The sequence below is a fragment of the Mauremys reevesii genome, linkage group 1 (assembly GCF_016161935.1).
Source record: "Mauremys reevesii isolate NIE-2019 linkage group 1, ASM1616193v1, whole genome shotgun sequence".
Lineage (NCBI taxonomy): Eukaryota > Metazoa > Chordata > Testudines > Geoemydidae > Mauremys > Mauremys reevesii.
In genome coordinates, this window is record NC_052623.1 from 197,323,392 (window position 1) to 197,351,361 (window position 27,970).

The following is a 27,970-nucleotide window of genomic DNA, read 5'->3' on the forward strand; positions in this document are numbered from 1 at the left end:
ACATTTTGTAATGATACTGAGTTTTTAATCTGGTAAGTTAGTCAGTGTACCTCTTCATTATCTCTAGCAAATGTGCCATTAGGTCCCATATTATCTTTACCACACTGTTTTCCCCCGCTTCATCCTGCCCCTGTAATTTTGTACCATCACTGCCCTAGACAGAAAAACCTGGGAAGTTTACACTGGCAATTTTTCAGTGTTTGTTTTTCCACAGGCTCCTGCACAGAGCATATGGCACAAGTCTAGCATTCAGAAATTTAGGCCTTGTCACAACCAGCCTCACAGTTATGCCTCTTTCTGAACCCACAGCTTTGTATTTTTCAGTTCCCTCACTCTGTCTGGCATGTGGTGCACCACATTCCAATCCAATTTAAATGTGTATAGCCAGTTTATGCCCATCAGTGCAGGGGGGGAGACACATTCCTTCACTCACTATTAACTCTAATGGTGAACAGATATCTATGTAATTCAAGTGACAGGGAGGCTGTCTAATACTCCGATCTGCCCCTAATTGTAAAGCTATCAAAGCACATTAGTTTCTCTTGCTCTTAACCAAGGAATTTTTTTTTGTTAACCACCCTCCCACCCCCAGAGATCAGACATGGCCACTCCTGTATCTACTTCCATTGTCAATATCATGTCATTTACCTTTATGTTAACAAAATACAGGGGATGATATGTCTGTCCATTTCCCACCACATACAAGTCTGTGAAATGGTATAGCTCACGCATCCTTTCATCCGAGCCTGACAGGCACCGAACTAGGATGGTGGCTCCTAGTTGTAGATGCTGGTGGCTTCCTTTTGATGGATCCTTCGTTGTACTCTGGGGCACTGTGGTAAGCCTGTTGACATATCCCTTCTTAAAGCGCTTCTTGCTCTGCAGCTTATTAAGGAAACGCTGCTCCTGCAGGTGTGGTATCCCTAAACAGCAGAAATAGGGTTCCCTCTGTTCTGTTTGGATCCTGTGAGAGGTTTGAACCAGTGGTGGTGTTTCTTTCATCCACTCCAAAGGCCTTTTTTTCCAGCCTGGCACGATGAGGCCAATTTATTTTCGAATTTTGGTGCACTTTTTTGTGTGGATTCAAATAGAGCAGTCTTCATCTAGTGGCAGTTCCTTGTGACACACAACATCCAACAACCTCTCTTAATTCAGATTGATCTGAGAGCTTCTTCCAAAAATTACCAAAACAAAGAGTAGTGGACAGTTTTTTCAGGGTTGCCAAAAATCCAGAGATACTTTCCCCTTCTATCTGATTTCTGAGGTGAAACTTATATCCTTCTGTTAAAAAAAATTGACGATAGGCTCAAAATGCTTCTTTAGAATCTTTTTTATGTCCTTATATTCCAATTCATCAGGCTCTTGAGGAAAACTTTTAAGCACCACAAAAGTGGTTTTACACACCAACGTTAGGAAACAGCCATCTGTATCTTCTGTAGCATACGCATAAAATATTGCTCAAGTCTCTGAATATATGTTGCGAAATCTTCTCCTACTTCATTATATTGTAAAGTGTCCACATGCAGCCATTTAATCTTTGCTCTTTCTTTATTTTTCTAAATTACTGTCTGTCTTCTCCCCTATGGTACAGGATACACACAGAGAAATTAGATAAAAACATGAATAATCTTTCTGGAAGGTTGCAACAAAACACTGCTCTATTTCACAGAATTCAAAATAATACACAAGAACCCAAAACAGAGAGGAAAAAAGCAGGCTGCTCCCTAAGGTAGGGAGGCACAAATCACCCCTTCTTGCTTTAAACTGGCTCTTTTCAAACTGACTCCCATCACATGCTTTGTAACAGACCTTTCCTAGCCTGCAAGCAGGCTCCTGAAGTGATTGCTTATAATTTTAATGCAGTCCTCAATACACCACAGTTATTGTCATAGAGGAACTGCGGAGTGACTGTGTTAGACAAAGTTTACAAAGGAATTAAGGTAGTAAGAAGCTACGTTTCCCTGATAGGCCCGCAGAATTCCACATTAAAAAGGGAATTTGGTCTAGGTGAGAGTGAGGGATTGAAGCCCACAGGATTAAAGGAATAAAGCAGTACAAACAGTGAGGCCTGGGGTCTACACCTAAAACTTAAGTCGACCTAGTTACGTCGCTCAGCACTGTGAAAAATTTTGCATCCTGTGATGCAATTAGGTCGCCTTAACCCCCTCTGTAGATGCAGCTAGGATGATGGAAGAATTCTTCCATCAACATAGCTTACCACCTCTCAGGGAGATGGATTACCTGCAATGACAGAGAACCACCTTCCATCTATGTAGGAATGTCTACACTACAGCAGCACAGCTGCACGCTGTAGCTATACCACTGTAGCTGCTGTAGTACAGACATACTCTGAGATGGGCAGGGGGTGGCCTATAACCTCAGATGGCTTGGTATCTGCAGCAAACCAAACCCAATCCCTGTGGATTCCTAAAAGCTTTGCATTAGGGTGAGCAGTCAGCAAATCAGGACAGGGGTGAGGGGGTAATAGGAGCCTATATAAGAAAAAGACCCAAAAATTAGGACTTTCCCTATAAAATTGGGACATCTGGTCACCCTACTTTGCATCTGTGGGTCAGGAAATTGAAAGAGTTTGGGGAAAGAGAAGCTCTGTAGAGGTGCATTTCAGCAATTGATTTTTCATTTCAATAACAGATTGGACACATAGATTAAGTTTTGCCAGGTTTACGGCCAGATATGCTTTTATGCAGCTTCTCTTTCAATGTAGAGATTATTTGGGGATTGTTTTTTAGATCTGCTTGGCGCAGTGTGCTCTTGAAAAGAAAAACACCTTAGATATATGCGGAGCAAAAGGGATCTACCCTGGATCACTCAGCCGTCAACACAACAACATCTAAGACAGAGCAATGCAAACACTGCTTGCAATCTGTAGGGGTATTGGGGCTGCCTATTAACCACAAGGAGTAGCAGAAACAGGGGAATGTTAATTACAACCTATGATTTTATATTTTCAGTCTTTCGCCAGCTTAACTAAACCAAATCAAATATGCTTGTCAAGCATCCAAATTCTGACCTTAGTAGTAGTAGTAGTTATGTTTTACATACATCTTGGTCTAAGGGATTTTACAAAAACAGTTATTAAAGCAATACATACCTTCACAGTACACCATACAATAAAGGCAATGATGGGGATCAGCAGCGTTATAGCTATCCAATGGTAATGTGAGGATTTTTCTAAAAATATATAGGTCATATTAATTTCAAACAAACAGAAGATGTTAACGTTTCTCAAGTGTCTCAGAAGGTTTAAAGCTTATATACTCCATTTAAGGGTATGTCTACACTACGGGATTATTCCAATTTTACAGAAAACGTTTTTTGGAAACAGATTGTATAAAGTGAGTGCACGCGGCCACACTAAGAACATTCATTCGGTGGTGTGCGTCCATGTACCGAGGCTAGCGTCAATTTCCGGAGCGTTGCACTGTGGGTAGCTATCCCATAGCTATCCCATAGTTCCCGCAGTCTCCCCTGCCCATTGGAATTCTGGTTGAGATCCCAATGCATGATAGGGCAAAAACAGTGTCGCGGGTGATTCTGGGTAAATGTCATCAGTCAATCCTCCCTCCATGAAAGCAACAGCAGATAATCATTTTGCACCCTTTTCCCTGGATTGCCCGGGCAGACGCCATAGCATGGCAACCTTGGAGCCCGTTCAGCCTTTTTTCACTCTCACCATATGTCTACTGGATGTTGCTAACAGACGCGGTACTGCAGCGCTACATAGCGGCATCCCCTTGCCTTTTGCAAGTTAGCAAAGACGGTTACCAGCCCTACTGTACCGTCTGCTGCTGTCATGGGTGCTCCTGGCCGGCCTCGGTGAGGTCGGTCGGGGGCGCATGAACAAAAATGGGAATGACTCCCCAGGTCATTCTCTTCTTTAAGTTTTGTCTAATGGAGAGTCAGTCCTGCCTAGAATATCAGGCAAGCCTACTAAAGAACCAAAGAGGCAAACGGCCGCTCCGGGTCAGAGCCCCAGATATCCCACAGAAATGATGAGCTGCATGCCATTCTAGGGGGTGCCCCTGCAACAACCCCACCCGTTGCTTCCCTCTTCATCCACCCCTCCTGGGCTACCATGGCAGTTATCCCCCCATTTGTGTGATGAAGTAATAAAGGATGCATGAATAAGAAACAACACTGACTTTATTGCCTCTGCAAGCAGAGATCAAAGGGGGGAGGGGAGGGCAGCCGCCAGCTGCTATGGAGGCAGGAATGAATCTCCATTAGACAAAGCTTAAAGAAGGGAATGACCGGGAGTCATTCCCATTTTTGCCCAGGCGCCCCTGGCCGACCTCACCAAGGCCAGCCAGGAGCACTCAAGGGACGACGATGACGGATATCAGTCCTACTATACTGTCTGCTGTCCGCAAGGCGAGGGGAGGGAAGGAGATGCTGCTGTGTAGCGCTGCAGCACTGCGTCTGCCAGCAGCATCCAGTAGACATACGGTGACATTGAAAAAAGGCAAGAGAGGATTTTTTTTTCCCTTTGCTTTCACGGAGGGCGGGGGTGGGGCAAGGACATATACCCTGAACCACCCACGACAATGTTTTTGACCCTTCAGCCTTTGGGAGCTCAGCCAAGAATTCAAATGGTTTTCAGAGAGTGCGGGAACTGTGGGATAGCTACAGTCGTCAGTTGCCCCTCCCTCCATGAGCGTCCATTTCATTCTTTGGCTTTGTGGTACGCTTGTCTCAGCTCCTTAAGTTTCAGCACTGTGTTGAGTCCCTGTTGTGGCCTCTGTCCATCATGGCCTTGCAGATTTTTTCAAATGTTTTGGCATTTCGTCTATTGGAACAGAGTTCTGATAGAACAGATTCATCTCCCCATACAGCGATCAGATTCAGTATCTCCCGTACAGTCCATGCTGGAGCTCTTTTTTGATTCTGGGACTGCATGGTCACCTGTGCTGATCGGCACTCCACGCTGAGCAAACAGGAAATGAAATTCAAAAGTTCGTGGGGCTTTTCCTGTCTACCTGGCCAGTACATCCGAGTTCAGATTGCTGTCCAGAGCGGTCACAATGGTGCACTGTGGGATAGCTCCCAGAGGCCAATACCGTCGAATTGTGGCCACACTAACCCTAATTAAAAATGGCAATACCGATTTCAGCGCTACTCCCCTCGTCGGGGAGGAGTACAGATATCAATATTAAGAGCCCTTTATATTGAAATAAAGGCCTTCATTGTGTGGCTGGGTGCAGGGTTAATTTGGTTTAATGCTGCTAAAGTCGAGATAAACTCGTAGTGTAGACCAGGCCTTGGTGAAATACACAGCAGTGCAAGCTTGACTTAATACTCACAATAGTCCACAATCGGCAACTTCTAACTGAGCTGGGAACTAATCTGTTCTTTCAATTCACATGACTGTAACCTTAACACTGAACTGAACTTTGTTTTTTAATAAAAACTTTAAGGTCCTGCAATCTTAAGAGAATATAAGTTTACAAATGATAAGTACATTTGAAACCCAAATCGCTGAAAACACACTCCTTTGCTTACTGCCACAGTCTAAAGGGAGAGCTGTATGCGTGGCCTTATGGGAAATGGGGCGGGGGCAGGCTTGGTGACTGCCACAACAGTCTAATTAAAAACAAGATCAACTGGCCCCATCTTCAGACATAGTGCTCACTACCATGAGTAGCCCCACTGCTTTGCAATGGGACCATTCAACAGTAAATGTTATACCTGGTAGTACAGCTGGCTGGGAATGGGAAATCTCTTGCCATTACACATTTTGCATTTCTGTAAGAAGAATTTAGTCTTGGATCAGGATGAAACCTCAGATCATGACTGACTGATTTTTGCAGGAAGGGTTTTAAAGAAAAGAAATTGTTTCAGGAGACACCAAAACAGAATTGTTGGCTTCTCAGCTGCCTGCCTGAAAGGAGAAGGAGATGTTCATTGGGCCATTCGTTATATTCATGAACGTGTTATGGCCTTTTAAGGAACTTGGAGACATCTGCATCCTCCAACTGTAGCCTCTCCCCTCCTCTCTTCAGGATGAGATTGCTTCCTTACAGTCATCTCCTGCTTACCCTACTCTTTGTATATTTTTGGAGTACACATGCTTCTGGCCTAATGATGGATTGTTGTAAAAACTGCTAGTTAAAGCGGGGGCTTTCCAAACTGACCAAGGATCAAGCTTGCCCAAGACTGAACCACATTGTGAGGGTCCAAGACATGCAACAATGCCCTGAGTTGCTTGGAAAACCAATAAGGAGATGCCATAGGGTGGAGTAAGCTAGAACTGCAATTTTGAAGGTTAAGGGTGGAAGAATGGGTGTTCTTGGACCACCACAACACCAACAAAGGTTGACATCCCTGCTTTCCAAAGCTGGTCCTACAGAAACAGGAGACAGACAACCACAGGCTACACAAGCCTGACCAGCCAAGTTACCCAGAAGACCATTCTGGTGAGAGGTACTAACCAGAGACCACATCACCTGGTCCCACGAGCCGCATTCTTGACTCTGAAAACCACACAAGCAAATAGCGAATCTTTGTTTTTCCTCAAGCAACATTTTTTCCCTGTTTTGTTATTGTGACAGAGGAACCACAGAGTCAAATTTCAGCAAGTAGCATTATGATCTGGCACCTGTGGTTGCAGTGCCACTCAGTTGGGGCACTCCCTGCCCATTTTGCATCCCTTTTCTGGGTGGCCCTGATGCCAGGTGGTCAAAGAGAACTGCAAAACCCCACTGCTCTATAAAATGGAAGTAAGAGCTGCTATGTTATCCAAGTAGAGTAATCAGATCAGGGAGAAGCCAACAATAAGTCACTAAGCACATAGGAATGTTGGGAGGAGGCTAAATATTACTTTGAGTGCCAAGAGGAAACAAGTTTGATTCTCAATCTTAGGGCTTGTCAGCACTGCAACTTTCTCACTTAGGGGTGTGAAAAAACACCCCCCTGAGTGCTGCAAGTTTCAGCGCTGTAAAGTGCCAGTGTAGACAGCTATTCCCCTTGTGGAGATGGGTTTTTTTTAATAGCGCTGGGAGAGCTTTAACATTGCTAGTGAAAATGTGCCTTGAGACATTCCCAGTGTAGTTGCCAGGAGCAAGATCCTGCAATTGGGGTTTAGAGCAAAACAGACAACAGCCTCCTTTAATCTTGCAGTTACCACTTGTAAGAACTGACCCTGTGCAGCTGGCTCTGTCCATCTGAATACTCAGTTAGTTGGTGAGTCAATTCAATAAATTCCTTGATTTATTGACTCAGTTCCACCTGCGATTGTGATTTGATAATTGGTCTCTCTCACTCCCAGTTAGGTTAGTAAAAGTTTATAGCAATTAGCCTTAGCTGGAAGTTTTTCATTTTAAGTTTGTTTGTTTATTAATTTGTAATAAAACCCATCCCAAGTATACAGAGAGAGAGCTTATTTCAAAATTTGCAACTGTGGGAGAAATCTATGTTGTTCTCCAGTGAATTTTCTTTATCAGCTGGCACTGTAGAGAATTTTTTTTCCATCTGTGCAGTTTGTGAGTTTACCATATGTCTGAAGGCAGTTGGTGCCAAGATGTCTCCATCAACAGACAGCATCTAGGGCCTGATCCTGCAAGTTGCTGAGTGCTCTCAGTTCCCACTGACTTCAGCGGGAACAGATGACACTCAGCACCTCACAAGGTTGTGTCTAAAATCAACTATAGATATAAGAAAAATCTCCAAATCTCTCAAGTAAATAAATCTCAATATTCAGAAAAGTCTAAACTTGGTTTTTTTTCTCATCCAGATCAATATTTCTCTCATAAAATACCACAACAGTCTTCTACCTCTGTAGGAATATAGGTCCACACTAGATTTAGGTGAACTATGATTTTTAAATGAGTTGGGATATTAGCATGAACAATTGGCCCAAAGCATGGAATCAAAAAGAATTAAACCATAATAAAGAAGAGTAATTGTGTTACACTTGTAGCAACCCTTCAAAATACCAGTGTTATCTTATTTAAGGTTTGGCCTAAAATAATAGAAATAAAATATAATTAATTGGGTACCAGGTGCAGTAAAGAATTGGCTATATACGAAACTCCATCTGCCCTTAGTTAAGATCTGACAATTGATAACGACATCACTTGTTTGTCAAAGGGTATAAAAGAGTAAACTCTTAAAGGGTTCGTTGTTAATACCTGTCTGACCAAGTTGGAGCGAAGCAATACGGGTCTAAATGCCTGTGGGGTTAGCCAATTTGTAACTATCTTGATCAAATGCCTATAAATGTTTTGTTACTGTTTGGATGGAGTAAACAGCTTTGTAGGCATGTTTAGAGCAATTGTATAAATGCCATTAGGTCTTTGAGTCTAATAAAGGAATTTATGGTTAAATTAACTTCAGCTTGTGTGTCTCAGAGGACTTGAGGTCATTTTTCCTGACATTTTGCAGATTTGAATTGACTTTTTTCTCCCCAACCTGCAGTGTAGAAATTGCGGCAACTTACCCTCAACCTGCAAAATTCTTACAGTGAGCTGTGTATAGTGTGGTGTTGAAATATTGCACATGTATTCTCCACTGTCTGCCAGAGTAAGATCCCTTAAGATTACTGAGTAGTCCTGTTCATTGATTTTCTCCCAAGATAATCGAGTTTTAAACTGTTCAGGGGTTTGTGATGGGTTGTCGGAGGATGCCAGAACCAAGGTAGATGCATTTCTGATTATTGTCCAAGTAACTATGACGTCTTTAGTATATGGAGACCCTTCAGCCATAAATTCACATGGAATTGAAACGGTATCTCCTTCCTTTTTAAAAAACGGATCTGAAACATACAATTTAAAAAGCAACAATTAGTGGGAAAACAATGGTTTGAACAAGCTACTGCGAAGGATGCTCAGACTTTTTGTGCACTATTTTTTAAGCAATCTTTTGATATAATTGTACTAATACTTCACTATCAGCTTCACAAGACATCCAACTGCAGAAACCACTTCTTGAAAGAGTCATTTCAGACACGGTAGTTCAGCCTTGGTAGTTGGTTTAAGAAACAAACAAAAAGGGGTGACGGTGTGGAGAGGTGGCAACTGCTTTATATTAAATGAGTTTTTGTTTTTGCCACTGCAAAGAGGGTTTTTTCTTAGATGTGAACATTTCCCTATTGAGTCACCTCTACTAACTCTGTGACCTTGTGTTAGCTTTGCTTTCTGACTCTTATGCAAACAAAAGGCACCACATAGTTTATTTTTACTATCTAAGCTGCATGAAGGCCAAAAAATAAAGAGTATAAAAGGTGCAAAATTAGACTCCATTTATTCTTGCTTAAAGATCTAATGTTTTTAGAACACGGGTTCTAAATAAAGTTCATTATTAATGTACTAGTTTAAAATATGAAATTAAATTTAGATTTTTTTAAACCTTTAAGGGAGGAAAATATCTGGACCCCACAATTGTTTGGTGCCTAACATTTCATCTTAGTTAATTGCCTAAAATAAAATATAGTACTACCACACAGCTCCTAAAGTAAACAACAGTGGTGGAACAGAGTCCTCAACTATAAGGATTAGGAGAGGGAAAAATATTAACATTCAGAGAGTGTTACTGTTTTTTTTTCTTTTATCTAAGCGGAGGAGGGGGGGGAAGGCTTCCTAAAGGATACTTACAGATTAAAAGTAGTCAAAGGAAGATGTTAAGTAGGACAGAAATTCTCATATACTCACACAAATTCACAGTGCCTTGAGATGAAATATTGCAACCAGTGCTAGGTGTAGAGTTTGACTGAGAATAGTGACTCACCTCAATAGGCACAAATGAATGGAGAGGGATGCTTGGCAACTTGTATTGGGGGCAGGGAGCCATAACATTTCTACACTACATTAGCATGCTTGGTATGTGGGACGAGGTCTACATGATGAGCAAGGGGCATGATTCCCAGCTTGCGTACACACATGGTAGCGTAACCATGATAGCATGGGCTGCAGTGACACAGGCTACAAACCCACCTGATCCCTGAGTACGTACTTGGGGCAGCTGGCCCATGTCTTCACTGCCCGTGTTACTGCAGCTACACTACTATTTTTAGTTCACTGGCTCCGATGAGAGTTAATACAAGTATGTTTTCACAAGCTGGGACTTGCACCTCCAGCTCATAGTGTAGATGTAGCTGACATGAGGGGATATAGAGAGTGACTCTGAGGGCCAATGGGGGAAAAAACTGCACTCCACATTGCCTCTTGCCTGCCTAGCAGAAGGCTACATGATCTCAAAAGGTTCAAGTAAGCAGCCAGAAATCTGGATTCTTATCCAGACCAATCCTCTAGCCCTTTTGAATTTCACTTGCTGTTAGTAAAGACAAGTTCTAGCCAGTGTGAGGCATTTATAACACTCAGCACCATGTGACCTTTAAGATGTGGGATTCCATTAATGAGCTACATTAATATGCTACAGTACGCACATTCAGAACAAAATTCTGCTCTGCGGAGTGCATAGTGGATTGAGAACTATGAGTTCTGTGCATGTGCCGTAAGGAGCGCAGAGTAGTGGAGTCAAGGTCAATCACGCAGATCTGACAGGAAACTTTGGTCTTTCATTGCTGTTGCCTCAATTAAGAAATATTTCTTAAGAGATAAGAGCCTCAGGAAAGCAATGGTTATTTGCTGAAATGGATTTCTAGGGAATGCAAAAAAAACCTGATGCAGCAGGAGTAAATGGACCATAGGGGAGAGCTAAATTTCAGTGGCCCCGTTTTTCCTTATGGAGTAACACCATCTATTTTCTGCCCCGGTGTATTTTGTTATTTGAATCTGAACAATCTGTTTGGCTGCTGCTCCACTCCCCCTCCCCGGGTTTGAGTAGAGGTGAGGAGATGTGATCTGGGGAAGGGAGGAGCGAGGGCAGAAAGAAGACAGGGAAGACAAATGGTAGTAAATAGACTCAAGTAAGCAATAGGGAATGGAATGAGCTAGGGACAGACTGGTAACTAGAACAATAGATGAGGAACAGTTTCCCTCCCCCTAAAATCTTCCTGCTGCTACTTGTGCAGAGCAGGCAGGATGAAAGGAGAATGCTTTAGGTCAGCCACAGATAATGTCTGGCTGGGTCACCTGGACAATGGGAGAGAGAGAGATTGGGAATGGATTGGGACAATTTAAAATAAAATGACAAAAGGATGTTGTCTGTCTAGGCATGACATATGAACAATATTTATATTGTAAGCTCTTCACTGCAGGGAGCATCTCTTACTAAGTGATCTTTACAGTCATATGTGCAATGGATCCCAAATCCAGACTGACGCTATTGAATGCTACTGTAATATAAAATTAATAGGTGCACTAAATAAAGTTAGCTGCCCCAGTGTATTAAATGGGCACAAGCCGAGCCACAGCCATCTAGAGTTGGTTATAGGCAAGTCTTACTATTGGGTGGTACTGTGTGATAGGTTGCAATGACACTCCAAACCACCTTATGGTTGTATTGAAAAACTCCAGCCACAAACCTATTGAGGAAACCTTTGTGAGTTTGAAATAGTTCAAAATTCCTTGTTGTGCAACTTGGGAGGTGCAAAACCCACATGGTCAAAACCTAAGCATGAAGCTGCCACACACAAAATAAATGCATTTCACAGTTCTGAAATTTGGGGGTGAATGTTGAGGGGTTTTCACTCATCTCAGCCTAGCTGGTTTTATAATCAGCTGAGGTCTACAGAAGGTTATGTAATCTTAACTATGGTCTTTCTACCAATCCAGCACAATGTAGATGCATGGACTCATTATGGCTCAACTGTCCTGGGCTTTATATATGTTTAAGGGATGGAGAATAATTCAATCCTACCTTCCATTTTCCATTCAGCAATCCAATTTTCATTGTGAAACTGAATGTGACACTGGTAAGAAGAAACTTTGTTTGTAATGTTCTTCTCACTTCTGACTGAATAGAGACGGCCATCCTGGGTTACTTCTATTTTTGTATTTTGCATAGATGTACTGTTATATGCCCACGATATGTTTGGCTCAGGATAAATACGAAAGGCAAGACATTTCAACAGTCTCTCTCCGCCTCGTTTTTCATATTCCATTGCATAAGAGGGGGAAACTGTAAAGACAAAAAAAAAGCCTGGTACTTTCAACATTCGGCTTAACTTGGTGTGATTGGTTTTCTGGAATAATATAGGAAAGAATCTGCAGAACACAGAAGCCAAATCCAATTATTTGTGTTTATTTCAGATTACAGTGTTGCATTTGCCTCATTATCAATCATCAGTTTCCAAACTTCTGTCAGAATCCACTCTCCCCACTTACTATTTAAGTTCACCCGCTACCCAATTGCATCCCGCAGGCCTGCAGTGATTTTAACCTCAAATGGCTGCACTGTAGCTTTTCATACTCTGCTAGAACTAGGTTATTTCTTTTATAGCTAGGGTGACCAGATGTCCCGATTTTATAGGGACATCCCAATTTTTGGGTCTTTTTCTTATATAGGCTCCTATTACTCCCCCACCCCATCCCAGTTTTTCACACTTGCTGTCTGGTCACCCTATTTACTGCTGAAATGCAACCGTGAAGTATAGAGCTGCCTTTTAGTGCTGAGAGACAGGAAAGATATAGGTGCTACTACTGGGCTGAGGTATTTCAATTTCAGGTGAGAGGGAAGAGAATAAGATCTGCTACCTGTGCAGTTCAGGTATGTTAAATATCCTCCTGACCTGTTATGTGAAGTCTGACTTCCACTTCTGTTTTATCTTGATTTGTCCCCACATAGCAGCTGTAGGAGCCCGCATCACTCAGGCTCAGGTTACTCAGTTTCAAGGAGGCATTTCCGGTGGGAATTTGCTCATGAAAAAGGGATGTTCTCCCCTTGTACTCAGAGTCTTGACGTTCTAGCTGATCCTTCTCGTAGTAGTAGCTGTGCACATTTTTGTTCCCTTTCTTCCAGTAAATTACTTCACCTTTTGCAGGTGCAAAAGAGCAAGGAAGGATAAAATCTTCGGATAATTGCCCGGTTACCTCTTCAAGACCTTGAAAACACAATTCACATACTATAAGTGCATGAACATTTCTGAATGAGTTACCAAAAATAAATTAGGTAAATCCATGTACTTCTCCCCCCACCTCCACCCTCAAATAAGATTACAACTGCAGTCCAGCTGAACTGATCATCTGGCCCTAACAGGTGCACATCTCCCACCATTTGTCTGTTTGTTTAAATGTATGCCCATCGTTATAATTTCAGGTCACCCTCATACCTCCCTGAAGCAGAGAGAGTGGGATGACAGTCACATAATTCTTATTCCAGTACACCAGTATTCTAATGCATGACACTCATGTCAGACATACTCAACTCTGCATCACTGACATTCTAGACGGCAGCCTTCCAGTGCCCAGATAATTGGGATTTATATACAGTAACTCTTCACTTAACATCATCCCAGTTGATGTTGTTTCGTTGTTATGTCGCTGATCTATTAGGGAACATGCTCGTTTAAAGTTGCGCAATGCTCCCTTATAATGTCATTTGGAAGCCGCCTGCTTTGTCCACTGCTTGCAGGAAGATCAGCCCGTTGGAGCTAGCTAGTGGGGGCTTGGAACCAGGGGCTTGGTACTCCATCAACTCCCCTAAGTTCCCTGTGAGGTAGCCGCCCAGCAGGCTATCAATTGCCGGCAGTTCAGCTGTCCCTCCCTCCACTGCCCTGTGCTGCTCCTGAGAGCCTCCTGCTTGCTGTTTCGGGGGGGAGGGGGGAAGAGAGGTGCTATTATCAGGGTGTCTCCCTCCCCACACTCCTGTACCCCATCTCCACAGAGCGGGGGTGGGGGGACATGACATAAGGCTCAGGATGGAGGGAGCTTGCTGGCAGCAGCTGCTTTCTCAACTTGCTGATCTACTTAAAAAGGCAATGTACTTAGAGTGGCGTCAGAGTACTTAAAGGGGCAATGCGTCTCTCTCACACACACACACACAGTTTTTATGTGTGTGTGTGTGTGTGTGTCTCTCTCTCTCTCTCACTCACACACACACACACACACACAAGCACTCCTCTGCACTTTGGAAAGTGGAGGGAGTGGTGCACTTGAGTGGGATAGCATGGGTTCACCATCATTTTCAATTTCCACAGGGAATGTTTGCAGCCACTGCCATGCGTCTATTGTGTCTCCTCCCTCCATTTGTGCTGCCTTGTAGAGTGTGAGGCTACTTTAACAATGTGTTAACCCTTGAGGGCTCAGCCGAATGCTAGTTCATCATTTTGCAGCAAACCATTCCCTAGGAAATATCCCACCCTCTGAGGGCTTGTCTACATTACCCATTGGATCAACAGTGAAGACATCGCGGTAAGTAGATCTAAGTATGTCGACTTATTCACGTAGCTGAAGTTGCGTAACTTAGATCAATTCCCCCTCCCCCCCCCCCACAGTGTAGACCAGGCCTGACTCCACCACCTCAACCAAACTTCACAATCATCGTTGCTGTGTACAGTATTGAATTGTTTGTTTAAAACTTAGAGAGAGAGTGTGTGTGTGTGTGTGTGTGTGTGTGTGTGTGTGTGTGTGTGTGTGTGTGTGTGTGTGTGTGTGTGTGTGTGTGTATCTTTTGTCTGGCAAAAAAAAAATTCCCTGGAACCTAATTCTCCCTATATATATTAATTCTTATGGGGAAATTGGATTCACTTAATATCGTTTTGCTTAAAGTAGCATTTTTCAGGAACATAACTACAACATTACAGCTCAGTACACTGTGCCAACATTAGCTAATTAACCATAGCCCTTTATATTGTTCTAACATTTATAAGTTAAAAATAGCATTACTAGAGGTTCTTTTATCTCAGATGGTAGGGAGCCTGTTGATTTGGATCTAAAGTTCCTGGGTGCTCTCTCTACTGTTACCCTGAAGACCTGGGGAGCAACATCGGGTAGAATAGCTGATAATTGATACTTGTCAGTATAATCAGAGAATTGTTACAAATTGGTGTCTGATTGATATATTTGGAATCGGGACCAACGCTGACTTTAACTAGGGTGACTGTATGTTAACCACGGCTATTGAATGGAACGTCACGCCTGCTCAAGGGTATATCATCATCATCATGTTGTATTCCGAGGGCTGCAGCCTACAGAGGAGAACAGACCTGCTACAGATAATGAAGATTCTCAAGTGGGAGGGGCTGATGCTTTAGAACAGAAAGTTCCAGCATACTAAAACCTACCTACTCAAGAACCCTGTTGTTCTTAGACTGCTGCTTTCATGTGCTTCAAGCTGCCTTTATATATCAAAGGAGAAAAGAGCACAGGCAAGTTTGTGGTTCCTTTGCTGCAATGCAATCCATTTATGAGGACATCCTTGTTTTGCTTTGAGTGCCTTATATCAACTGAGTGCCCTAAGCTGATTCTTTACCATGATTTTTATCTTGACAATGTCCCTTTTAAGTAATTCACCTCTTGGAAAAAAAACTTTAATTTCTTTATCATTTCCATAAAGACACAGCTAAAGCTCACCTGAAACTACAGCATTCAAATGAAACAGAAAGATGAGTATTTTCTGCACCTTCATGTCTTCTTTGATTTACAGTAGTTTCATTTCTAACTGATAACATAGAGGAGAAAAAAAACAGTTTAAGGCCTGTAAAATGCTTATCCTATTGTACTGTAATAATCAACAATTATTATAATGTTATTTATAGAGCTCTAGATGCGAAAGGGCCTTTCTAGACATAGTGCAGGTATGTTATCAAGAGTTTAAAGTCCTGATTCTGCAACATTTCAAGTGGGTGAACTCTTGCAACATTGTGGAGCCCCAGTGACTTTAACAGGGCTCCAGGCTAATGCAGGGATGTGCACCTACCAGCTATATGATCATGGACCTAAATGAGAAATATACAAACAACTCCACTGCTAATCCCAAGTATTCAAAAATCAAGAGTCAGGCCCTCAAAATCATAAAGGGCTTAAAAATCACAATTTAAAAGGGAAAAAATGTCTTCTGGTTTCTGGGCCTTCAGCGTTCATATTGTCAAGATTTTCTCTGCAACTTTGAGGGCTATAAACTTGATTTATGTGATATTATCACTTTTCCTTTTTGTTAAAAGAAAATTACCAGTCTTTAATCTGTTGTGAGGAACCATTAAAGACAAATAAAAACTGATTTTAAACAAATGTGATAAGACTAATTATTGTATGCAGCAAAGTTATGCAATTAACAAGTTGTCTTTGTAGTTCAGAGAATAGTGAGATTTAAACTAACAGCTCAATTCTGCCCCTATTTATCATCATCATCATCATGTTACCATGATGCTTCTAGTGTTTAGGGCAGTGACAGAGCTCCTCCACTACTGTTTGTTTCTGGCAAGTCTTTCAATGGTTCCCCAGCTGTGCCCCAGGTTTTTTCAGCTCAGTTTCCACAGCTCTTCACCATGTTGTTTTTGGGTGGCCTCGTTTTCGCTTGCCTTCAGGTGTCCATCTTATTGCTACTCTGGTGATGGAATCAGTTTCCATCCGAAGCACATGGCCAATTCATCTCCAGTGCCTCCTGGCAATGATGGTGCTCAAATCCTCTTGGCTGCACTGTGTCAATAGATCTTGGTTTGAGATTGTTCTGGGCCAAAAGGTGCAGAGGATTTTTCTGAGGCAGGCTGTATGGAATGAAGACAGTTTGGACATGTCATACATTGTCATTCCCCAGCATTCTGTACTGTAAAGTAATGTTGAAAGTACGCAGCTCTGATAAATCCTGAGTTTGGTTTTGTATTTTTTTTTTATTATTTCCAGACTGTATTTAAGCTCCTGAAGGTGTTCCTGGCTTTATTGATTTTGTTCCAGATGTCCTGGCTTGTTCCACCATCCTGGCTAATGGTGCTGCCCAAGTTTGTGAATGTTTCTACACTGGTGAGAACATAATCCTCTATCAAGGATGGCGAGGCAATATTAAAGGTCATATTTTCGGACTTATTGTGATTGATTTTCAGTCCAATTTGCTGGCTGAATGCATTGAGTCAAGTTGTTTTTCCTTTTATATGGTGTTGGGTGTGTGACAGGAGAGCAACATCATCTGTGAAGTCCAGGTCTTCTAGGGATGAGAAAGGTGTTCATTTAATGCCTCTTGGCATGTCTTCTGTTGCACACTGCATTACCTAGTCAATGGCAGTGTTGAAGAGGATTGCAGACACGACACACCCCTGATGTACTCCTGTTTTGTCTTCAAAACTGAGCTCATGGTGATCAACACTGCATATAAAGTTGAAATAGAAGCTTTTGATGATGTTGATTATACGGAGAGGGATTCCATGTGCTTGCAGAATGCACCATAGGCTGGTCCTGTGAATGCTATCAAAAGCCTTCTCAAAGTCTATGAAGTTTATGTAGAGCTACTGTTGCCATTCTAAGCATTGTTCTGTTATGTTTCATAGAGTTAAGATCTGGTCTGTGCATCCATGCCCTTTCTGAAAACCTGCTTGCTCTTTTCTGAGAATGCTATCAACATATCTGATATACACTGGACTATGATCTTACACAAGACTTAGCTTGGCACAGATAAAAGTGTGATACCATGCCAGTTATTACAATCACTGAGAGCTCCTTTCCTTGGTAACTTCACTATAATCCCATTGGTCTACTCACCTGGCACTTTTTCCCCCTTCTCAGACTGATGTAAATAGAGGGGCCAGGATAGATGCTGCTAAATTTGGATTTACCTTGAACAATTCTGCATTCAAGTTATCCTTGCCAGGAGCTTTCCCATTTATTAAGGATTTGATGGCTTGAATAATCTCTTCCTTAGTTGGGGTGTCTGTGATATCAACACAGCCCCTAGTTAAGCAGGACTTCATTTGTGTCAGGGCTGAGCCCCAGCACTTCTAGGCTTGGGCAGTTCACATCCCTGGCACCTCTGCTTTGCTGCATCAATTATGAAAATAAAAACATTGCTTGAGTCCCAGCACCTCTTTCATTACAGATTAAGCACTGTATTTAAGTTTAAGAGTCCAATACTGTCAACATTTTTAAAACAGTTGGTTCTGTAGCCACATACAACGTGATGCACTATCTGACTGCTGCTTTTATAGAAGCTGCTGGAATGGAAGTGTTTTCCTACTCCCCTTTCCTATATAGCTGGGGGCAGGCATTTCCTGTCATCAGAAAGACCCAGATGGGCTAGCAGTATAACAGTGTGTCCCTACCTGGAAGTCCCCTCTGAAGACACATGAAGCAGCCATCCAACACCTCCTGAAAACACAAATAAAATGATAAGACAGCAAAGGTTAAGTTAGAAGTTTGGCTGGGGCCTCGAGAAGCATCAAGAGGGAAGGCAGGGGAGATTCCCTTAGAAATTAAAGTTATAGAGTTGAAACTTCAAGCAAACAGTCAGATGTTAGCCTGTTGCCAATGTATGCGAACAGATCCTGTAAGGTCCAGTTTGTAGAATCTGCACAACTGGCCCTTGGAGAGTTCCAGCCAATTTTAATCTCATTTGCTTCCATGTTATAATTTACAGTGCTGCAGCATGTTTCATCCAGAAAGTTTGCAAGTCAACTTCAATTATATAGAGGATAACTGGAATAAATTCATGGCCACGTGTATGCCGAAATCAAGGTTGCCAATTAAACTGCCCATACAGATCTGGAGGTGCAAGGAAGATATAGAAGCTAGAGCCTCCTGTTTTAGAAACACAGACCTCTATCATTTGAGCCAAAGGAAAATCATCGTCCTCTAGTCACTACTACTATGGCTGTTACCCCTTTGCTAGCCTATACTTGGAGCCTTGCTGGGTTGTTTTTCTTAGGAGGAGAAATCGATGAAAAAAGTCAGGTATTTCTTCAGAGCAATCCTGTTTATTCACATACAATGTACACAAAGTCCTGTTTCCCTGAACACAGTAAGACCTAATAGCAGATAGTTTTCACTAAGAAATCCAAGTCTACTCTTCTAGCCCAAAAGAAGGCCTGTCTCTTGGCTACCTCCCCGGAAGCCCTGATCACACTTGTTTCTCCTGCTTTCAGCCTCTCATACACAGGGGCGGCTCCAGGCCCCAGCACACCAAGCGCATGCTTGGGGCAGCATGCCGTGGGGGGCGCTCTGCCGGTCGCCGGGAGGGCGGCAGGCAGGCTGCCTTCGGCAGCATGCCTGCAGAGGCTCCACTGGTCCTGCAGCTCCGATGGACCTCCTGCAGGCATGCCTGCGGAGGGTCCGCTGGTCCACGGCTTTGGTGGAGCCGCGGGACAAGTGGACCCTCCGCAAGCACGCCTACGGGAGGTGCACCGGAGCCGCTGGACCGGCGACCAGCAGAGCGCCCCCCGCGGCATGCCGCTGTGCTTGGGGTGGCGAAATGTGTAGAGCCACCCCTGCTCATACTCACAGCTGCAACCAATCAATCGCCAAATCACTGTTTCACAATCAGTCCCAGGGAAACCCCACAGTCCACACAGTTTAGCTTCTGTTCAGTGTGGCCCATTGCCTCAGGCAGTGGCTGTCTATTGTTTACATCTATCACTACATTAAAGGGTATTTAATTCCTCCTTTCATTTAGCTTGAAAGAAAGGTACTTAGTACATCCATCAGCTTTAACAGACACTGGAAGGAACAGATATGTCCCCTGAGCACTCATGCTGGGAGGTGGAAGCAAGCCCACAGAATGCAGATGGCTGGTCCAGACCCCTGGACTACCTAGCCCCACAGGAAGGAGATGACTGGCCTGGCCACCCGACCCCTCAGGAGACTGATGGGTGACCTGGGCTTCTGCTGGCGACTGAGGCCCCCACTGATCAACTTACCTCAGTGGACCAGCAGGTACCTTTGGAGGGGGAGAGTGCGAGTGGCCCAGAGGTGGTAGACCCCCGTCTGGCTGCAATGCTGGCAGAGGGTGATTCAGCGTGTTATGACTCGGATCCCCACTGACGTGGTGGCAGACCCAGGGCCGGCTCCAGACCCCAGCGCGCCAACCATGTGCTTGGGGCGGCGTCCCACGGGAGGGCGGCAGGCAGCTCCGGCGGACCTCCTGCAGGCGTGCCTGCGGAGGGTCCGCTGGTCCCGCGGCTTCGGTGGAGCATCCGCAGGCATGCCTGTGGGAGGTCCACCAGAGCTGTGGGACCAGTGGACCCTCCACAGGCACGTCTGCGGGAGGTCCACCGGAGCCGCGGGACTGGCGACCGCCAGAGCACCCCCCCGCAGCGTGCCGCCCTGCTTGGGGTGGCGGAAATCCTACAGCCGCCCCTGGGCAGACCCCTCCACCACCCTTAGGGCCCTGGGCTGGGATGCAATGGAGCAGGAGTGGCTGCATCCTCCCAGCAACCCAAGGTAAGGGGCACCAGTGTCTGAACTGGTGAAGATAAAGGGACTGCAGAGGGGCAGGTAAGGGCAGGGGAGTAAAAGACTAGAGGAGGGCTCTCCTGAGCTGGATGAGCTAATTCCCAGACTGACCCGCAGGAGGCGCTATGGCAGTGAGTGTCCCATCCTGCTACACCCCTGTAGGTTTCAAATTCTATCCAGTGGAAAACCATACTATTCATATGCCCTAGAGGGTAAATTACAGTTTTATCTATATGATAAGGCAAATGTCTCTGGGGTGGCTAGGACAAGGAAGGTATTCAATACGTCCAGCCATACCCTTCAGCCCCCCAATTCTAATCTTTCTTCTCATCTGACCCTCCACCCTCGTGGCAGTTGCATGAATGACCCAGGATGTGTAGGGAATAGTTTAAAACCCAGTCCAGATAAAATAGAGGTAATTACGGTAGGTTGGAGTAAACAGCTGTAATCTAGATACAAAGTACATCAATGACCCTGCTGGAGGGGTTGTGACTGCCATTTCTGACAGTGTGTAAAACTATGTTACCACTACAGGAAAATGAGGGGGAGTGAGTTGCCTTTAGGAAAGACACTTGAATAACCTGGTAAAGAGGGTGAACACCATCGGAGGTGGGTATCATAGACTGGGGAGGCTGTGCCTCCCCAGGCAGCCTGGTGCAGTCCTGGTGCTCTGCCCTGGCCCAGACTGGTTGGCCGGCCTGCCAAGGGGACTGGGCCGCGCTGCCCACCCAGCCCTTGGACCGTGCCACCCAGCATACTGGGGCTGGCATGCTGCGGCCACACTGTCCAGCCACCCGGCGCTGGAGCCAGAGGCCACAGTTGGGGTGCTCTGGGCTACTATGGAGGAGGGAGGGCTGAAGGGGAGGGGCTGGGGACTAGCCTCCCCCCAATAGTCATCTCACTGGCTGCCCACGATAAACACCTGAAAATTACCTAGCATGAAGCCAGTACGACTCTTTATAGAGCTATTAAAACACAATAACTCACGCCTTATCAAAACTATGGCACTCACAGCTAAATTGGATCTTAGAAGGCAGGTGTGAAATTGTGGCCATGTAGCTGAACTGACTGGAGTGTGTGGGGTAATATGTCCTCCCAGTATATGTATCCACAGACGTCCCCCTTGACCATCTTAGTTAACAGGCATTGATGGACCTAACCAGTTCTCTTCTGAACCTAGTTATACGTTTGGTCATCACTACATCCCAGAGCAATGAGTTCCATAGCTTAATTCTGCATTGTATACAAACATATTTCCTCTTGTTTGTATTAAACTTGCTGCCTATTAATTTAATCAGTGACCCCTGATTTTGTATTATGGAAAAGGGTAAATAACACTTCTTGATTCTCTTTTTCCACACCATTCATGATTTTATAGATCTCTATCATATCCCCCCTGAATCATCTATTTTCTGAGTTGAACAGCCCTTATATTTTTAGTGTCTCCTCATATGCAAGCTATTCCATACCCTTAATCGTCTTTGTTGCTCTTTTCTGAACTTTTTCCACTTCCACTGTATTCTTTTTTGAGATGAGTGACCAGAACTGGACACAGTATTCAAGCTGTGGGGACACCATGGATTAGTGACATCGTGATATTTTCTGTCTTATTTTCTATCCCTTTCCTAATAGTTCCTAACATACCATTAACCTTTTTAACAGCTGCTGTGCACTGAGCTGAAGTTTTCTGAAAACTGTTCACAATGACCCCAATATCTCTTTCTTGAGTGGTAACAGCTCATTTAAAACCCATCATTATATATGTGTAGTTGTTTTCCAAGATGCATTACTTGCATTTATCACTGTTGAATTTCATCTGCCATTTTGTTGCTCATGCAGTGTCGCTGTATAAGGATCCACCACTGGATCGGTCCCTGGATATTAGAGAGAGAAGGTGGATAAGGGAATATATTTTATTGGCTCCACTTCTGTTGGTGAGAGAGACAAGCTTTTGACCCACACGGAGCTCTTCTTCAGGTCTGGGAAAGGTACTACAAGCACCACCACTAAATACAAGATGGAACAGAGAGTTTATCTGTGACACTCCTAGTGGAGTAACTATTTTTACCAGTGAAAATAAGGGCAGATTTGGACCCTATAAAACTTGTCTGGTTTCAGAACAAGGATTTATTTATTCCTTAGCATACGGCATTTCAGATGATCGTTTACTCTCTCTTTATGATTGTAACCTGGCAACAGCTGATTTAAAGTATGTGTAAGTGCTTACAAGAATTAAAGCTCTTAAAACTTCTATCAATAAGGAAGTAAAGCTAACTTGGAAAGCTGCAGGTAGCCAAAGCAGCATATTAGTCCAGATGACTTTTGTTGCACAAAAAAGAATACATGACTACAGTCTATAAATTGTTAAATCTCTGCATTAGCTCAAGGAGGCCAAACCCTAGATGTTTTCCATCTCTAGTTGCGATAGACCAAATCCTGGGCACATTTTACATGTTAGAAGCCCCTTATCTTGTATGCTGTCTCTGTATTTCAGAAACCAGCACGGAAAGGGGGCAACATGATGCTGCTGTTACAGAACTCAGTAATTTCAGTTTACAGTGGTGGATCCTTATATGGGTTACTTCAGAAATTATCAGAAACCAGCATGTATGTAGCAACTCAGCAGAAGTAGCCAAAAGTTGAGAAGTCTTCTGGGATCCTGTAATATGTTCTCTTTGTGCTATTTCTTCTGGCACCATTCCTCTTGGGCGCACTTTACCTAACGGGAAACTGATTTTTTTCATAAAGAAGTATATGCCAACACTATAAGTTTTTCTTAAATAAAAAGGCAGAAGTGGCCTAAAAGTCAGAAAGACCAGACAGCAAGTGTGAAAAATCAAGACGGGGGCTGGGGAGTAATAGGCGCCAAATATCAGGACTGTCCATATAAAAATGGGACATCTGGTCATCCTAGAACAGGGGTGGGCACGCTTTTTAGCCCGAGGGCCATAACTGGGTACGGAAATTGTATGGCGGGCCATGACTGCTCATGGGGAAATTGGGGGTGGAGTGCAGGGGGGTGAGGGCTCTGGATGGGGATTAGGAGTTGGGGGTACAGAAGGGTGCTCCAAGCTGGGACCAAGGGGTTCAGAGGGAGGGAGGGGGATCAGGACTGGGGCAGGGGGTTGGTGTGCAGGAGGGACTCAGGGCTGCAGGCTCTTGGCAGCGCTTACCTCAAGCAGCTCCAAGAAGCAGCGGCATGTTCCCACTCTGGCTTCTACACGGAGGCGCAGCCAGGTGGATCTGCACGCCACCCTGTCCACAGGCACCGCCCTTGCAGCTCTCATGGGCCATGGTTCCCGGCCAATGGGCGCTGCAGGGGCAGCATGCAGAGCCCTTGGCTGCCCCTATGTGTAGGAGCCAGAGCAGGGACATGCCACTGCTTCTGGGAGCCAAGTGGAGAGGGGCAAATCCCCCACCCCACTCCCTGGCTAGAGCGCCAGAGCAGGGCAAGCCCTGGACTCCACTCCCTGGCGAGAGTTTGAGGGCCAGATTAAAACCTCTGGAGGGCTGGATGCAGCTCCCGGGCCCTAGTTTGCTCGCCCCTGTCCTAGAATGAAGCCAGGTCGCTGCTAGAAACTTTTGCTAGTATAGCAATGTTGGTTAAGGGGGGTATTGGGGGTGGAGTGCAGGCAAAAGCCCTAGTAGAAGCAGTTACACTGGCATAAAATGGCTTTTGCCACTGTATTTTATCTTGCTTGCCAAAGTAGCATAAACTAAACTATACCAGCAAAAGCACTTTTTTTTTTTTGGAGGTATAAACTGCATCTACACTTAAGAGGGTTTTGCCAGTATAGTGGCAAAACTTAAATTCCAGGTTGTAAGGTCTAGCTGACACTCATATCCATGATTCATATGATATGGAGTAGAACTGATAACAATGAACACTGAACTGCATGCCCACTTTCCCTCTATTTCAGGGGCTCTCTATACTCCCTCTTTTCCACCTTCCACCATGGCAGAGTGTCTGTGTGGCCTCCCCTCCCCTCAGGGGCACCTTCCTCTCACCATTCTCTTTCCACTTTTATTTCTTGTTGGCTCAGTTTGGTGAACTGCTGCAGCTAATGGCCAATCTGGTCAGGCAATATGCAGCACACGTTGGTCTGGTTATTAATCCAGATACAACTAAGTCACTGGCTGTTAGCATCAAGTAGCCTCCAGCTCCAGATTACTACCAGTGCAGTATTAACCTGTGCGGACATGATAACAAGCAGGTAGCAACTGTCAAATACCGTACTTGGGAAGCAACAGACAGTGCTGGAGGATGCTCAAAAGATGGGGGTGCTCTTACAGCAGCAAGCATGTGTGTCAGGGCCTTCAGCGGCATCTGTGGAGACGTTGGGCCACCAAGATTACTACAAAGCTGCGGCTCTACAGAACCATGGTTATACCAACTGTATTGTGGGCAGTGAGGAAGGATGAAGAGTAGCAGATTGACATTTTTGATTCTTTGTCTTTACCAGCTGCTCCATATTAAGTGGCAGGACAATCTCAGCAATGAGGGTAGTGGTAGCTGAACCCAACAATTCCCTCCATCAGCAGCAGTTCAATTTCAGTGGCTTTCTTGGTATGGACATATTATTAGGATGGAAGACCAACAAATTACAGAGTGCATTTACTAAGGAATGCCAGTACATAGTCAGTAATCAGGTGGTCGGCAAAAACTTTGGTGGCGCAGTAAGATCACCAATGACAGAAAGACTGAACATCCAGTCAGACTGTCTTAAAGGCTGAGCTAGAGATCAATCTGTCTGGCTTTCAATGGGAAAGGAAGCTATGTTCCTTTGGAATCTGCCATGATGACTGATGTGTAGCTACTACTGCCTAGAGAGAGGCTTGTATATACTGGTTGAAACTGGATTCTCCAGGGACCAATAGACAAAGGATTTTGAGATAAATAACCTCAGTTTAAACTGAATCAAGGCCTTCTACCTGATCCAGCAAACAGGAAGGATATCCAGTCCATAGAGGGCCCCGTTCCTTAGGAAAGGGTTGGAATGGCTTTGGCCTACTAAGGCCACACAAGAGTGAATGTGCTGGTTCTGAGTTGAAGCTGTGATGATTTTATGACCACAGGAGAGACCCCTATGTGAGGTTTGAAGGGCTAATCACCAACCAGAGCCCTTACAGGAGTAATGGGGTGATCTTTGATAAGCATATTAGCATGTGTAACTTAACTGTGGCAATTACACTGTGTACATCTATGAGGAGAGAAATGAAGTAAGCCTGCTTAGGTAGTCTGGCTGATGGTGGGGAGGTTGCAGTATAGCCAGGAAACTTCATCATGGAAATACATCAGAAAAAGACTCACATCTCCACCCAACAGCAGCAACAGCTGGGAAGCCAGAAGCCTTGAGCAGGTGCCCTTGCTGGACCACACAGCAGAGTACAGGTGCTGATGCCCTGAACTGTGCCAGTTAAACAGGAGGTGTTTTTCATACTCAGAAATCTGAGCCTGCCTCTAGTGAGTCCTGTGCCCAAAAAAAGCTCTCTCTCGTTCTCTCTCTCAAACACACAAAAATGAAACCAATCAATCCATCAGTCTCTGCTTTTCCAGTCAGTCCCCAGGTAAACCCTTCTATCTACATGGCTTAGCTTCTGACTGGGCTTGCTCTATGGCAACTTGCCCTGTGTGCTACTGTCCTCTTCCTTCAGCTATCACTACACAAAGGGGCATTTAACTGCTCCCTCCATTTAGCACAAATAAAAGATAGCTAGTATATCCAGTGATTTTTACCAAGTCTGAGACTGATCTAAAGAACCAAACCATGTTTGATCTAGTGTAATATTATTCAAGTTGTTAGAGCTTCTAAACATTTTGTTGTGAGTATATTCTTAATGGAGACACAAAGAGGGTGAGGTAATCATTGGACCTCAACCACCTTGTCCCTCTACTATCCTGTGACAGACACGGCTACAACTACACTCCATAGAACAGTGGAAGATACCAAATTTAGTCATCTGAAATGAAAACCAAAAAAACAGAAGCTGGTCCCATAAAAGATATTACCTCATCCACCTTGTCTCTCCATTAAGACTATATATTAAGAATAGGACACAGCTACAACCACACTGGATATACTCTTACTGACTGTCAGACATTTGAATTCACATTAGTTTTGAAAAGTTGTTAACAAGTCAAACTTTAATGGTAGTAAATAAAAAAAAAATCAGATTTGTTGTTGAAATTTAGACAGAATTGTGAGCCTGAGGTCAAGCAACAGACTAAGTAGTAAGAAACCTATGAACAAATGTATTAAAGGAATAAATATGACAATAGGATAATTATGGCATTTTAGTTTTGAAAGTACCTTTTAATAAGTCAAACATAGTTAAATTACTGACCAAACAAATCCATTCTTAAAATAGCACAACTCACATTTCCCCATCTTTAGCAGCAGTTAATCATATTTGTATTTTTGTTAAGCATTTGGTCTAAATTGCAAAAGTGGTACTCACAGTAAATGAAATCAGTGCTGCCACATAATCAGCTGTTCAAAACTGAACTATGCCTCTCTATAGAAAGAGGTGGGTGGGGTAAACAATATTCCTTGGAGGTCAAAAGTCTTTTCGCAAGTATACCAAAAGACCTGAGGGCTGAAAGGTGTGTTGCTCTTACAATTACGTAATACATTTACTGCAGCTGAAAGATATGAGGGACTGGCGAAACCTGTTCCCAGTAGGTAGTGCCCTTGTGTGCAGCTGGGTTTGTGTCTCTCATGGAGCAGCAGATGCATGTCATCCTTTAAAAGCCAGGTGCTGCCCAGCTGAGAATGACCGTGGGAAAGAGACAGGGTTAGGCCAAGTTTATCCTCAATAGCAAGTGGAAACCATCCCACCTCCCAAATTCCTAGCCTTACCCTTCTGCCCAGCCCCCAAAAGACAACAGGCGAGGAGCTTTCACACACCGAAGCCCTGCCCGACCCCAGAGAGAGCGAGAGAGACACACACACAGCCGGGAGGCTGCGGTAATGGCTTTGATTGGACCCATTTCTGCAGGGGAGGGAGGCAAAGCTTTCAAGCCTTCCCCCAGCGCTCATTCGGGGCCGGGAAACGACCTCAGCGCGCCACAGAGACCGAGGCAGCGAGGGCGCCAGCTGCCCCCAGCCCGCCCCGCCTCGCTGCAGGTCGGGCTTTAGCTCAGCCACAGTCACCTCTGCCCTGAAGCCAGGCAGGGGGGCGGGGCGGTTAGTCTCCCGCCCGCTCCTCATGTGGGGGCGGGGGGCGGTTCCAGGGGGTTCCCCGCCTGCGCCCCACCGTGGGGGCCTCTGGCGCTGGCAGGGACCCGCCAGCTCTGCCCGGCTCCCGGCCGGACGTCACCCGCACCCCGCGCCGGCTGCGAAGGAGGAGTAGGGGAGGGGGCGACCCTCTGGCCGTTCCGCCAATCAGCTCTCGGCTCTGGCACTCAGACGCCGCTACGACTCCTCCCGCCCCTTTTTGCGCTCAGCCAATCAGCGGGTGGCGGGGAAGACGAAGCAAAGCCTCTTCTCCCCCCGCCGGAAGACAGGGCAGTGACTGCTCGGCAATGTATCCGTGCTGCCTAGTCTCTATGGTTTTCCTCTACAGTCCGCCAGCGGAAGTGACGTACACAAAATGCGTAGCACAGAATCAAGCCCTCTACGACGCTTCTGCTGAGGGGGCGGGGCTCTGAGAGGTGATTGGATGAGTGAGCGGGCACCTGGGCCAGAATCTGGGCAGTTGATTGGTGCAACGTAGGAGCCGCAGCGGGGAAATGATTGGTG

The 27,970-nt window shown here is 44.8% G+C and overlaps 1 protein-coding gene across 4 annotated transcripts; it reads right to left on the reverse strand.

The window, feature by feature from the left end:
• Window positions 1-17: 17 nt before the first annotated feature.
• On the reverse strand, window positions 18-27,885 carry HHLA2 (HERV-H LTR-associating 2). 4 transcript variants are annotated; one of them, XM_039488438.1, is made up of 8 exons: window positions 26,688-27,154; window positions 18,104-18,149; window positions 15,429-15,516; window positions 12,647-12,958; window positions 11,776-12,036; window positions 8,456-8,770; window positions 3,113-3,192; window positions 18-1,580 (listed from the first exon to the last, which is right to left on the reverse strand). In XM_039488438.1, exons 3-8 carry the CDS (start codon window positions 15,481-15,483, stop codon window positions 1,557-1,559), a joined length of 1,047 nt encoding a protein of 348 aa, XP_039344372.1. In that variant the 5' UTR covers window positions 15,484-15,516; window positions 18,104-18,149; window positions 26,688-27,154; the 3' UTR covers window positions 18-1,556. The 4 variants fall into 4 exon arrangements, with proteins under 4 accessions (XP_039344372.1, XP_039344366.1, XP_039344354.1 ...); XM_039488432.1 differs by lacking the exon at window positions 18-1,580 and adding an exon at window positions 27,817-27,885 and having other exon boundaries at window positions 2,964-3,192; window positions 26,688-26,995; XM_039488420.1 differs by lacking the exon at window positions 18-1,580 and adding an exon at window positions 27,555-27,846 and having other exon boundaries at window positions 2,964-3,192; window positions 26,688-26,995.
• Window positions 27,886-27,970: the final 85 nt, after the last annotated feature.

Excerpts from the sequence above, each read along its gene's own strand:
- HHLA2 (XM_039488432.1), bottom strand. The coding sequence starts at position 15,483 with ATGAAGGTGCAGAAAATACTCATCTTTCTGTTTCATTTGAATGCTGTA. Across the intron at positions 12,959-15,428 it reads TTTGAATGCTGTAGTTTCAG|GTCTTGAAGAGGTAACCGGG; the intron begins GTGAGCTTTAGC and ends TGTGTTTTCAAG. Across the intron at positions 12,037-12,646 it reads AGTCAGACTTCACATAACAG|TTTCCCCCTCTTATGCAATG; the intron begins GTCAGGAGGATA and ends TTGTCTTTACAG.